This window comes from Parasteatoda tepidariorum, chromosome 6 (assembly GCF_982258835.1).
Source record: "Parasteatoda tepidariorum strain Cologne lab strain chromosome 6, Ptep-v5.0, whole genome shotgun sequence".
NCBI classification, from domain to species: Eukaryota; Metazoa; Arthropoda; class Arachnida; order Araneae; family Theridiidae; genus Parasteatoda; species Parasteatoda tepidariorum.
This window is the reverse complement of record NC_141760.1, coordinates 51,971,954-51,987,541: the sequence shown is the minus strand read 5'-3', so window position 1 is coordinate 51,987,541 and position 15,588 is coordinate 51,971,954. Positions and strand designations below refer to the sequence as shown.

The following is a 15,588-nucleotide window of genomic DNA, read 5'->3' as shown; positions in this document are numbered from 1 at the left end:
ATAAGTAAGAATTAAAGTGTGCCAAAATTATTTTTCAGACCAAGTAATAAGTAAAATTGGAATAAAGGATTGTTCAACGTTTAATTAGAATGAGGAAATTATTTAATAGGACACTTATGTTATTAATTATTGCTATTATAATGTTCAATAAACAGAATGCTTTGTGTGCCACTAGGCTGGAAGAGAAGTAATGTACAATAAAGTAAAAATTTATTTAAAGCTATATGTACAAGAACAAGTTAATTTTAAAACTTAATAAAGTAATTTTTTTAAATGTCTACAACATATAAATTGAAAGAATCTGTTTATTTATATATATACTAAAAATACAAAATTAGCACTATAATAAAATCAAATTTGGCAGGCAGGAGTTCTCGAGGCTGCCCTGTTAGTAGATGAAATCTCATTGATTATACATTGTTTCTATAAGTTGTACGGATATTTAAAATTTGCCTCTAGATGAAATAGTTTATTTCAGAATTTTGTTTCAGGTGACATTTTTAGTCATGCAGCAGGCGGAAACCTAAGTAAAATTGGTAAAAAAAATATTAAAGCTGAAAACTGGAATTTTGTGTGGTGGCTTATTTTTTTTATTTAGTTTTTATAATGCTAAAAATATATTTATATACTCAGAGGTAATAGTGAGCCCAACTCAAAATCTTGAAAATTTTTTGAGTAAAATCATTAATGATGCATTTCGAAAAAGTGATGTCTTTATAAATTTAAATCATTGATATTTTCGAAACCTGAAATTCTAAATTTATGTACAGCCTAATTTAAATGAATAATTATGTATAAGTTTACATTTATCTCTAATCACATTTATTAATCTAACAGAAAAAATATTTCCAAATGAAAGAGAAGCCAAGTATAAATTCTAGTTCGAATATTTTTAAATAAACTACACAAGAGTTTTTATACATAAATGCGATTGGTGATTTCTTTAAACTTCTGAACCTTGGATTTCCGGATTGCGGTTAGCGAAAAATCCGGAATTTTTTCTGGAGCACAATCTTCTCTGTATACTTTTATATTATGTTAGGATTTATGTATTCGTAATGTCTCTCAATTTAGCGTGATTGGCCATACATAATGCAATTATTGCCCATATGGTCATTGCGTAGCATGTCATTCGGTCAAATAAGTTATGTTTTACTAATAAAATAACAATTATACCTTTAATTATTAGTCTTTTATAATTACTTAGAATTTTTTAAAATAACTTACAAATAGAAAAAAATATATATCAAAAATCTGCATTTATAGGGAATTAACTAGTCTTGGTTTCGTTATTGCATATTACACTATCACAAAAAGACTTGTATAATTACTGAACTTATTCTAAATTTTATATCACTTATTGAAAGAAATAATTTAGCAGTGCACTTGTGCAATTCTAAATAAATGTAGACTAAAAAAAAATGGAGAACCTGGACTTTTTTTACATTCAATGGTTTTTCTTTTTTTTAAAACAATTTCTGGACGTTTCAGCAAAGACAATGCACTTTTTGATTTATTAACTTGTGTGTGTCTGTTATTTCTAGCAAATAGCATTCATTAATTTTTACCTGTTATCTGTTCTTCCATTTAGAATATTATTTAAAATACTAGAGCATTCATCAGACTCATTGTTACGGATGTACAAAATATTTTATACACTGAGCAATTGTTGGAATTTATGATTTTATTGCCGCAGCGCTGCATCTGATGGTCACTTGCTATTCATTATGGAAATTCAGTAAACAATTAATCTCAATTTTGCCATTCCATTTCTCTACACAGACATCCTTACGACATTGTAATACATTGATACATATTTGCCTTTTTTGAAACTATGCACCAATAATAAATTGGCAGCTAAATAGTTGTAATAAAAATTATCCATGAACATTGGCATTAAATTTTGCACCATTTTTTTTCTTTGTGGTCTTTCCCATTAGTTGCATGTAACATGCTGGTAAAAATTTGCTTCCTTTGAGTAGTACATGCAACTTCATTCCATATTTGTTTTTCTTCTATGATAAAATTTCTGAAAATAAGTCTATAAAACAATCAATTCATCTGATTTTTACGGAGGTGATAAATACACTCCATAACATTACTGAAATTATCTATTACTAATTTTCATTTAAAGAAACATATCTTAGAATTATTTCGAGACATATTTAGGAAAAACTGATTTATATAAACTGTGAATTTACCGACATCATGGACACTAGACCTGGAAATTTAGAGTCAGTGGCTGATATTGATAGGTCGCTTTCATTAAATAGCCACTTTTTACAAATTTTTTTTATAATAAAAATATAAATATGTGACAAAATTTAGTTCATCATATTGGCTTTAATGATTCATTTAAAATATTTAGCTAGACAAAATACATTTAATGTATACATTAAATTTTTGAAATAGTTAAAAAACTCTCTTTCTACATGAAACTTTCCATCATAAGTTGATTGATTCTGATGGATCAAGATTTTGAATGGTGCCATTGGACATTATAATGAAAATTGTTATCTAGTCTTTCTGCATTGATGTACTTTTATCATCAAGCGCTTTTTAAAAAAAGATGGGAAAAGTGGGCAGTTGTTTAGATAATTTAAGTTGCTTCTCCCCACCCCATGACTAGAAGTTATATTCAAAAGCAAGCACAGAACATGAAGGGGAAACTGGAATAACTAAACAAAGTCATCGCCTTGTCTGAACCGAATGGTATGGAAATATATAAAAACAGAACTTCAACCATGCCAAATCAACAAATAACTAAACGAAATCGTTGCCTTGTTCGAACGGAATGCACTACTGTGCGCACTGGCTAACATAAACAATAGTTAGCAATCATGTAAATTTTAAAAAGAATATATTCCAGAAATCTCTTTTTGCATAGAAAAATGTTGCTGTTACATAATTATTTCATCGTGATCGTTTGTATAGATATGACCTGTTCTGTACTCATTAATTTGTATAATTAATAATTTCCATTAGATATTTCGTAACATAGTAATGCTAAAAATGTTCCTGTAAGTAACACAAAAGAAACTAAGACTATTGGTGCAATAACTTAAATGCAATTAAAATCAATTTTTATTTACATAAAATATATGTTAAAATTAGATTATTAAACAAAAAAATAAATAACATCAACAGGCAGTATGAGACAATTATTCCAAGGCTTCATCACCTTCTTGCATTTCTTTTAAGCTGATTACTTCTAGTTGGCCTTTTCCCTTAGTTTCACTAGTAACAATTTCATCTACTTTACGAAAATTTCCTGGATCAATAAGAATCACCTAAAGAAAAAAACTTCTTTTGATAAAGAACAAAAATAAATCTAAGCTTGATAAGTCATTATGTAACAATTAAAATATCTTCTTTTTGGTGCTAGTATAGTTCTAATATTAAGAGCTTGGAGCAACAAAATGATAAGCCACATTTAAAAATTGCTTCCACTCACAAAAGCATTTTTGGTGTGGAAAAAAAAAAACATGGTTGTAAAATGTTTCTATGCGTTGCGCCATTTTCTAGTGGAAATTCTAGAAACACCTTAAAAATTGAAGTAAGAATCGTTTGTAAAATATTGTCCCACAAGCCTTCATACGTAATAATACCACAGCTAGATGAACAACTTTATATGGTCATAAAGCTTGAGAAATCATGGCACAGAAAAAATTCAGTAAAATAGCAACCATTTTTCAATATTCTGAATAACTTCCAATATTCGAACTAGATAATTTCAAAATATAATACATGGTAACCATAATAAAGTAATTTTAGTAATCATGCTTGAAAAAATTCAAAACAATAGATACTTTTCTTTACTAAAGAACATCTAGAATTTTTTTGAAGATAGTATTTTAAAAGAATATAGCTAAGAAAATTAAAATAAAAATGACTTTTCTATTAAAACATAATTCACGGTTTCAGAAAATTCGATAAGACAATTTTATAATTTATGCAATTCTAAAACAATCCTATTTAATGCAATGAAAGTATAGTTTGTTAGAAAATGGAAACTCTAACTATTTATCAATATATGAATTGAAATACTAAGCGGTACACTAGGATTATCACTTAGCCAGTTGTGACTTAAAATTCTAAATTCACTATTACAAATGTTTAATGAATGATCTAATTTAAATAACCACTAATGTGTAGATAGTTAAAAAAATAATTTTTTTTCCAATGTTGGCAAGAAAGAATAGAAATATCAAGTGAGTGAGCAGTTGTAAAAATTAACATTGAAACAAACATGTTAACAAATTTCTTAATGAAATTTTTTTCTTGCATAAAAAAGAAAGAACTGAATTATATTTTTGTTTGTTTTTATTATACTTTACTTCATTTTACGTAAGAGAGAAGTTTTATTTTATCAACGGAGATCTTTTTTTCTCTTCATTTTCTGAACTTAATTCTTTGGTTTATATAAATTTTATGATTTGAAATTAGAATAAAGGGCTTAGAACCTTTGAGCTTCCAAATAATTGTGTATATGGGAAAATTTGATGCATTATTTGTTTCTAATGTAATTTCATTTCCAAGCATCATTGAAATATATATAATGAATTGAATGAAATGTATGTAAATAAAAGGTTTTATAAAGGATGTACAGTAGAACTTAGATTATCTGATGCCGGAGATCCGATCCTTTAGTTTTCCCCTTCCTCTTCTAATGCACATTCACCTATTGAATATGTAAACCACTCACCATCTGTAAGTTACCATCATCCGTATTTTGAGATTCTACAGATGCAGCTAGGTCCTTCAATTTATTTCTGTAGCTTTTCCCACCAGGTATTGAAACTCGTAATTTCATCTGCGATCGTGCTATAGGCATCACATCTTCCAATTTCTTAATAACTTCTAAAGCCTTAAAAATTAACATTAATATTGGGTCACAAATCTTTAACATGAAAATACAGGGTAATATATAATAGAAAACTACAGAATCAAACATGATGAAATTTCAAAGCCAAAAATGTTATTGTAAAATATAAAATTTAAAACTAATTACAGAGCATCAAAAAAATAATTCTTCTGCTTTAATTCAATAGAGAATTTGAACATTTTTTCAAGAAAGTATACTTAGTTTATTTTTGAACCAATTTGCTTTTAAAAGTCAAACTTTTGTTTTTTTATTAAACAGATAAATGTCTGTATTTTACACAATTTGATTCTCTAATTTATAAAAATAAATTATTCGAATTTCTAAAAAATGTTATCAAAATAACAACAGAATGGGATATATGTTTATTAAAAAAATGTAACTACACATTTAAGATTTTTTAAATGGTTGAAAAATTCGAGGTTATTAGTGACAATGTTTGCATGATCAAAGGCAAATGGGAAAAAGTTATTTTATAGAATTTTTTTTATTTTTATATTATAGTAAGATATTAATATTGCCAGTTTCTACTGGAAATAGATAAAAAAAAATATATTTATATTTTACAAAACAATAAATATTTTATTGAATATAATATTTTCCCCTCTAAAAATTTATAATATGGTATTTAAAAACGCACACATCTTTATATTTTAAAGTTAATTTAAGTTTTGAATTTTGGAATAGCCTTTTATGTAGTTCATTATAAGTTTTTATGTTCGAAATTACTTAACAAAACAAGATGTATTTTGTTATTTTAAATATTTATTTACATTTGTTATGAAGCAAGGGTTATTAATTGCCAAAAATGATATTGATAAAAATATGGAATGTTCCATAAGCATGTCAGTGTTTTAAATCTTTCCCTGGATTTCTAAATATTATAAATGAAATGAAATACAATTTTGTGTGAATTTTTAACCAAATAATTTGTTAAAGCTTAGCGACATTATTTAAATTTGTACTAAAAGTTAATTTGTTTTTAAAACTAAATTTTGCTGAATAGATGGACAACAAAATGCAGAGACAAGACAACAATGCTGGATGAAATATAAAAAATATATTATGTATATATTTCTAATTAAACTTTCTTTTTCTTTTTAATTGAAAAGCAATTTGTAAGTATTAAAAAATAAAATAAAAAATCTTTCATAATATGAGTATGACTGCGAGAGCATATGAGAAATACACAGGTATTAAATTCCTGAAGCAGATAATGATTTAAAAGAAAGGGTATCTAATAAACTAATCTATAAACTTCCAAAGACTCTGCAGGCAATGTAAGCTTCAAAAAATAAATACGAATAAGCAAGAGAAAAAACAAAGATTTTTGAAGTTCTTCAATAATTGATTTAAAAATTATGTTTCTGTTTATTTAAATTTCAGACAATACTGTAAAAAAAAAAGATTATGAATTAGCTAAAAAATCCCTCTAACTTCATTTCAATCTGATTTCTTCCCTTTTTTAAAACTATCTTAACATCTCACTTACATAGTGAAAAAAAAACTCAAGTTTTAGAGGATATAATTAGTTGAAGCTCTATACACGCTGTTAAATTGTAAATATATCAAGTTATTACTATCTGTTAAAAATAAATGAAGAAATCCATAAGGAGAATCTTATAAAAATCTGAGAAATAAATAATACTAGGTGTAGTTAAAAAAAAAACTTTCAAGAGACAGGTAATTAAAATTTATCCGCAAAAGTATCAATAAAATTGTTAAAAGATCAAACGTGAATTCATTGTAAAAAAACATGTGCAAGGAAGCACCAATCAAACTGAAGGTTAGCTAATTATGTAGTGACAGTATACATTTGAATACAGAGTTTAATCTCCAGTAGACTTCCTTAAATGTTTTACAATTCTTAAAGGTCTACTTAATATTATCAAATGTAGATGAAAATCCAATACAGTTGCACTTGAAATTTCTTTCTCTTTTCATTAATTCAAATGTTATACAGTTAAACCTGTGTTACTGGACTGGCTAGAGTGCATTGCTTAAATGGACGTGGTCAACTAAGACCGATGATCAACTTGCATAATAGTTGAGTCATTTTTAATATGTTATTCTTACATACATAAGAATATTATATCTATACATTAATGTTTTTCTTTCATTAGGTTAACTCTTAATACTATTTTACCAATTTAGTGAAATTCTAATTCCTAACATAAAATCGCAGAAAATTTCTTAAGTTATTTTTTAGTTGGTCAACATATGAAATGTTTAGATCAGCATTTACTAACAGTTTAGACCTACAATAATTTGACTTCAGAGGATTATCTTTTAAAATGTTTTTTTTTTTTCTTTTTTTACATAACATTAATTGGGTTTTTGATAGTGAAGGTCAATTTGACAGGTTTCACTATATTACCAAAATGCCAAACCATGTAATAAGAACTGTATATCTCAGTTTATAATTCGACCTACTATATTTGATTATGATATAGCAAATTTCTGGCATGTCAGGCGTATCAAACGTGGAAAAAACAAAATATGACTAAAATAAAAAAATATTAAAAAAATTATTATGCCTACAAATTTTTTTAAATTAAAAAATATATCACCAGTGTATAACTTGACCACTTGATTTTCGGAAATAGTTAGGGGGTTTGGAAAATCAAATATACATTGAGGAAAATATACATCAAGATATATGGTAGTGAGAGTAACTAAGCAGTTTGCTGTAACAGCTAACATATGTTACATTTTTAAGCATTAATGAATGTTATTATCTAAGTATGTAAGTAAAAAATGAAGTAAAAAAGTAAAAAATCAAGTAAAAAATGAAACGAATTTCATACAGTAAAATGTTAGGGAATCAGTTTTTTATGTAACTATGTTTAAAAATATAATTAAAAAACTATTTTTATAGTTCCAAATATATAAACTTAAAAAATGAATATAAATTTATAATTTATTATCAGTTTGATTTTTTGCGTTTAATTTGCTAATTATTTGTTAAAACTTTTTTGAGTTTGCATTTTGTAAAATTGATATTAATTTTTAAAAAAAATTTAAAAGTATAAGTTTAATAATAATTTAAAACCAATTTAATAAGTAATAAAAAAACATAAATTCCTTAAAAACTCACTTCTGCTATATATTGTGCTGTATGAAATAGAATGAATAATTCATTCATTCTTCAGTAGTAAACACATAATTGCAAATCATGAAATTTAAAAGTGTTTCTCTGAGTTACAGTTGCATATTGCATTTATATATATATATATATTAAATGAAGTGAGAGTCAAAAAAATTACTGATTTAGTTCAAAGAAATTAATTTTAATTATACCTGTTGTTTTGAGTTTTTGTTGGGTTTCAAGGATATATGAATTTCTTTCATAGATTTCTCAATTATACTCATAGGATAAGGCCTTTTTGTGTCTGGATTAATACATTTATCAGCAACTATAGTCGCAACATCTTTAAACATGGACTCTAGTTGGACTGATCTTTCTTTTTCAGAAATTTGAAGTTCACCTTTAGCTAATATCTACAAAATAGAATGTAGTTTTGTAGAAAATGCAGATTAAAATAATACATTTATAAATTAAATAGTTACTAAAAATATCAGTAAATATTTTCTTTGCATATAAATAACTCCTTGTATACAACATTAGATATATAAATTTTGAAGCAGTGTTCAAAAGGAAGACAGAGACAATTGTCTAAGTGTCTGAGACTGCTCAGAGCCCAATCGAATTTCCTTCAAAAAATGCAGTAATTTTTAATTTTTTTTTCTAGTTAAAAGAAATTGTAGAGAATTCCATTACATCTACATAACTACAATTTTAAATAAAGGGTTTTCAAAAATTTTATAAAATTTGAAAACAAGACATTTTGTGCTCAGGGTAAGGGGCCCAAATAAATTTCACTCCTAGGCTTATAAAACCTGAGACTAGCCTTGCTCAATTCACATTCCTTTTGTTGAAATATTAATTTTTCATTAATTATTTTCTGATAACTTCGTAATAAAAATTATATTTGTTACGTTAGAGTATATCCTAGCTTTATGGTATGTTTCAAAAGTTTTCATTATAATTTTTGAAATACACTTGAAAAAAATTTTCTTATTTTTAATTTTTTTTACAGAACGTAATTTAAAGTATTGTTTCTAAGAAATCCTCTATATGCAAAGAAAGTAAGAAAATATAATGAGAGAGAATTCAAAATTACTTGTATGTAAAACATATTAAAATTAGTTTCTGAAAGGGGTAAATTGATACAAAGTTATTCATATCCAAGACATTGTTTATAATGCATTGATATTTCACGATCAACGAATGTCCGGCTATCTAGCCGAGTGTCTGATTTTCATCAGATTTTAGGGGTTTTGAAATATGAGTTATACATTGGCATGACATGGTATATCGTAAAAATATGTATTAATAAGTGATAATACAATAATATTTAAAATCCATTCGCATTTACACTGGCATGTATGGTATATCTTAAAAATATGCTTTAACCTTTTCGCGCTGACTGTCACCTGTATGTGCCAGCAAGAAACGCATCCACTTTCCGGCCGACACGACAGCGTTTTCTTGCTCACCCCCGGCCGTCATCCATTAGAGCCAGTGCCCTGGAACGTTTTAAAAAATATTTTTGCCAGAAGATGGCAATGTATGTCCATATGGTTTCAGATACATTTAGATTTGACCTTCTACTCAAAATGAGAGTAGTATGACTCACATACACGTAGTTTATAGGTGGAAGGAATGAAGGAGAAAGGAATGTTTCCGAATGGCATGCTTTATGGCGGCTCTTTAAATTTGCACGTGGTATTTGTTTACAGTAAGCAGGGGAGGTTTTTTTTCTTTTTACTACATCGTTGGGTATTTCGATTTGCGGTCCAGTTTTTAGTGGAATGTTAGTATTTTCAAATTTTTCATACGAAAAAAGAATTTTAAGTCATATATTTAGTTTTCAGATATATAATGTTAAAAGTTATTAAATGATAAGTGCATAATGAAAGTAAAATGTGTAAAATATATATTTAAACAAAAAATAACTTAAGTATACAAAGTATCTATAGAAATATATATAAAGCATATGCCATTTAAATACTCTACAGAGTATTATTAAACAACGCTTTGATATTTCAGTAATTCCATAGATTTAGGCTTAACAGCAAAAAAAAACCTGGGCTTGGACAGACACTCGCGAGAGAGACTGCCGGCCTCAGTGATAAGAGCATTTGCGTTTCCTGTTGCGAAAGGGTTAATAATTGATAATACAATAATATTTGAAATCCATTGGCATTTACACAGGCATGTATGGCATATCTTAAAAATATGCTTTAATAATTGGTAATAAATTTTATTTAAAACCCATAATTTATTTTGAAAAAAAAAAAAAAAAAAAAAAAAATTATCAAAATTTTTTGCCAGTTTTGTTCAAACTGAAAATGTTAAAACTAAAAGAAACATAGGAAATAAAATCTTCCATGATTAAAAAGATCCATCATCCATCAATAAGAAAATTTTATGGTACTTTTAACAACTGCACGATTTAAATTTAAAAAAAAAAAAGAAACAAGAGATTGAAGCTTAAAATAACTTGAAACATGATTTTAGATACAAATTCAATTTTCGTTTTTAATAAATCAGAATTTTTCACAATTGTTATCAAAATGGAGATGAATTGTACTAATTTACTCTATTCCCATTTTGCATCAATATTTTTTTTAATGAAAATTATCAATTTTATGTAACTATAATAAATAGTTTTCTATATTTTTTTAAAGAGTAAATACGTATAAAATACTTCTTCACAAATTTCTGTTTGATTGTCCTTTCCAAAACACTTTATAAGATCCTCCTTTTTGGCTGCTTGTCCTTTGGAAACATTGGTGAAAACAACGTGTGTCTGCAGAACTTCATCAATGTCTTTTTCACTGAAACATCATTTTATAGAGATATCACAAAACACATTCCAACAACTAAATGTTCAGATTGTAAAATTGATAGTAGAAATTTAATAATCAATTATAGTTTATCTGAGATAAACTTCAATAAAAATTGAATGTGTTCAAATCCCACCCATGGGAAGGAAACATTTTTTGGCACTAAGTTTTTATTTTATAATTTTTTTTTATCAAGCTGCGTAAACCGAAATCAACTTTTATAAACTGCAATTAGGCAAGACATTTTTTATTTACTTTTTCAATTTATCATTTCTTTTTCTTTATGTATTTCCAGACATGCCAACTGCTCCGGACAAGCCATAATTATTTAAAAAACGGTAAACAACTACAAATTAAAATTTGTAAATAATCATCTAATTTTGCTTATTTTTTAGACGGTGAAAATGAAGCCTGAAATTTAGAATATCTAACAAAATGCAGCACAGTTGCACATGAGAGTAAGAATCTCACAGAACTCAGCTCAATAGAAGCACGTGTGGACTTGCAAGTATTTTATCAAATATGTAAAATTATTGGCGCTTTCATACACTATGGACTGACAGGATGCCGAAATAGATTTTGGTTGAATGTAATGGGAAAATGTAGAATAGAACAATGTGAAAAGCACGCTCTGCATAATACGTGGCGAAAATTGACATGGTATAGAAAAGAAAATTGAACCCTTTTTAAAAACACCCAATGAAAAAAGCACCTTTAAGGGCATTAAAAAATGAAAATAAGCACCTTTAAGCACCTGATGAAATAATATTTTGTGCATTTTCTTTGCCTCACAAATGTTAGTTTAAAAATTTGTAGTTACGTATTTACAACAAGCCCTTGTAGTTACGTATTTACTATTACTATTTATTAGTAATCAACAAGCCCTTTGGTCATTCTCTAGAAATAGGCTATTTTCAGATAGCGACAAGAAAAAGAATTATGGCAAATATTTCTAATTTTTTGTAATAAGGTACAAAGAAGAAGGTACTAGACAAGAAAAACGTAAGTTTATAAAACTTTTTTAACTAGCCTTTTAAAACATTAGAATCACAATTCCTCACAAAATAGTCGTTTTCTCACAGTAAGGGAATCATAATATGGGAATAAGTTTATTCTCTTATAACAAATAAATAAAATCAAAATAATGTGATATATTCTTTAACTACCCCATTAGAGGAAATGAAACAATTATTAATACATTTTTAGAAAATAAACTTGATAAATTTAAATAAAAAATGAGAGTATCAGCTTGACAGCTATTCAATATGATAATACAGTTTCCTTTTACACGTTGATGAACTTCTCGTAATTTACTAAAATTTAATTTTCATTTTTCTAAGAGCATGTTCTTAAACATATGCAATGCTTACATACAAATAATAATGCCCTTGATGCAAAACATTCTGCACTTCAAAGTGTAGGGGAAAGATAGGACTTACGAGTTCAAACCTTTTTACAAAATTAAAAACCCATTTAAAAACTAAAAAATTAACTTAATACATAGAAACAAAACTACAATGTTTATTTTATTATAAGATAAAATTTGATTTAGAAAATTATATAGGTATTTCAGAGGAAAAAAACTTTTTTTTCCTTCAAATTTGTAGGTACAAGACAGAAGACTTTGTGAGTGAAGGTTTAAGATTTCATAGGCCCAAAAACTAATTAAAAAAATAGTTATTTCAAAGATTACTTCAGACTTATATACTGGACAAAGAACGTATTCATTTTTTTTTACAGAAAAAGCTGAGATATCCATCATTTTAGCCTATTTACAGAGAATTACTCCCTTAATTATTTTAATTGAATTTTAAATAATTTTATTAACTTGTTAACCTACTAAAGCTTATACCACAATCTTTCAATACATTTGTACATATAATATTAGATATTATGATCTAAAATAACATCACTAAAGTATAATCCAACAACTTTTTTTCTTCTTTATTTAACCTAAAAACTATAATTTAACAACACAATGCAAAAATCTAAATTTTTGTAAGAATCAACTAAAATCTTTGCTGAATGTATAACATAAAACAAAACTAAAAATTTTGTCAGTGAGAAAAACGACTTCTTAATTATACTTTATATAATTTAGCAACTGAACATTTTATTTGCAATTTGGATGTATACACCTTGACACTTGATTTTTATACAACTAATTTATTCCACACAAAAAACTACTGTGGTAAGTGCACTACTACTAATGTGAATAGTTTTAAATAAAAATTAACATCACACTTAATAATTCATTTAGACAATAGGGCTGTTTAACATGATTCTTGTTATTTACAAAAATAATCAATTACTATTACTACTAATGTGAATAGTAGTAATGGTAATACTACTATGGTAATACACCACTACTAATGTGAATAGTTTTAAATAAAAATTAACATCACACTTAATAATTCATTTAGACAATAGGGCTGTTTAACATGATTCTTGTTACTTACTTAAATCAATATTAAATCAAATAATCAATTATTATATAATTAAATCAAAATAATCAATTATTAAACCTGGAAGAATGTTTTAAAATTAACAAGAAAGCATCTGACAGTTACAGGGAAAATGCTTAAAAACAAATTTTTTATTTTGTGAAAGTACATAATTACGGTCTTTATTTTACCAGTTAAGTTAAAATTACGAATTTGTTGTTCAGAAATAGCAATTGTATGAATAAACCCAAAAGTTTTTATTTAGAGTTATAAGTATAATGTATTCACGATACAGCCTCTTAAAAGAAAAATGTCTTCACAAAATCAGTATTAATCATCATAATTGATTGTCAAGCTAAGCACTAAGTACAATGAATGAAATGCAGCCACAGTTCAAGATATTAAATTTTTAAACAGTTATTCTTATTATTTTCTAAAGCTTTATGGCAGATTATTAGCAAGTTGTCAAACAACAATATACTCTATTTGTATAATTACAATAACAAAATCTGATTTAAAATACTGATTATATCATATTTAAGTATGAAAAATCATTTAAACAAAAACTTAAGGTAAAGATTAAGAATTGCTGTGTAAGTAATAGTATACATATTTTAATATGTAAGATTCTTATAAAGTAAACTAACGAATCAATGAAAGAAAATTACATACACTTTATTTCTCCACGACATAACTTTGTTTTTGTAACATGCTATTTCAAAACGTTTACCCCCTTTTTTCATACGCACAACAGCAACGTTTGTTAACCTAATCTGGTTCGTTGGGGTAAATATCGACATAGTGATTATAAAAAAATTATTGTTCAAAATTACAAATGAAAAGAATAACTGGAAGTTTAATATTATTAAAACTTCCAAACTTGATTTTGTGTTTTCCTCTTTGGTATTTTTTATGACGCAATTTGTTTATTTCTAGAAAAACTCACGGTCACAACAATTTTGTAATGCGTCAGAGCCCGTAAAATTGAAACTAGATGGATGGTTGACCGAGCAAAGCTAAACACAGATGGCGCTAAGGGTTAAAATTCATCATAAGACTTCCGGGCTGCGTAATGACAAAACATACCGTAGATTATAAACGTGGCGATTGCAGGTGGAATTGGCGATGGATTACGCGTAAATGTGGTGGGAGAACGAAATTACATTAACCTAAACAGTGCAATTCGATATTCTTTTTCTCCCCCCCTCCTCGACTAGCCACGATGAATAAAAATAACTCATTAATTCTCTTTAGAGGAGAATTAAAAAAAGAAAATACCTTTTTACTATCAGGATCACTTTACAAATACACTGTATTCATATTTTATTAAACGCTATAATTTATATTTTATAAAACGATCTAGTTTATAACAGATTCAATTATAAAAGATATATTATACAAGATATATTTTATAAAACGATCTAGATATAACAGATTCAATTTTTTAATTTTTTTAGAAGAAATAATTTATTACTGAACCAATCACAAAAAATAACGTAACATTTTAATACTATGTTTTATTGAAACGCTATTTTGAAGAATTAATTCTATTTAGCTTTTATTGTAAGAAAAGATAACCTGTTTCATTTTAGTGATATTCTCTATTAAATCAATATTCTCTATAAAAGAATAATGTAAACTTTTTTATAAAGATTATTTTCTTTAGAAATTAACAAAGACATATTATTTACTAGAAGAAAAATAGAGTATTCAAAAATGTTATCACGCTTTAAAGTAATAGTTTCTTGTAAACGAAATAATCAATATTTTTAAAATAAAGTTTGAAAGCGTTTGTTTCATCACTAGAAGCATTCATTATAAAAAAAAATATATTAAATTATTTTGTTTGCATAATTTTATTAAATAACTTTTTTTTGCAATGAGATGAGATCTTAAACTTTGTGAAAAATTGATTTAATTCCTTAATATATATGAAAGTCGGTAAATACTTCATTCATTATGGAGGTCATAGATAACTTGATAGTTTTTTAATATAAGAATAATAAATGCAATTAATAGAAAATGCACAATTTTAAAAATATATTTTATTTACATATATTGCTTACAGGTTATTCTGCAACTATCATACGTAACATAAATTTATAGATTCCAAAATACAGTTATATGAGCTTGGTAATTAAAAATATAATTAAAAAATAACTTAATTAAAAAATAACATAATTAAAAAATAACATAATTAAAAAAATAACATAATTAAAAAAATGTCAACCTTCAATTAAAAATTTCCTGCTGCCAAATATTAATAATAATTATAATTTTTAACAACTTTTTTGGGCACAAATTTTTAATTCTCGAACTTAATACTATCCTTCATATGAAAATATCAGA

General features: G+C 26.1%; 1 protein-coding gene across 1 annotated transcript; it reads right to left on the bottom strand.

Annotated features, from left to right (window-relative positions):
* Positions 1-3,066: 3,066 nt before the first annotated feature.
* On the bottom strand, positions 3,067-14,250 carry Sbds (SBDS ribosome maturation factor). Its single transcript, XM_016062846.4, has 5 exons — positions 13,912-14,250; positions 10,657-10,786; positions 8,183-8,383; positions 4,706-4,867; positions 3,067-3,290 (listed from the first exon to the last, which is right to left on the bottom strand). Exons 1-5 carry the CDS (start codon positions 14,037-14,039, stop codon positions 3,162-3,164), a joined length of 750 nt encoding a protein of 249 aa, XP_015918332.1. The 5' UTR covers positions 14,040-14,250; the 3' UTR covers positions 3,067-3,161.
* Positions 14,251-15,588: the final 1,338 nt, after the last annotated feature.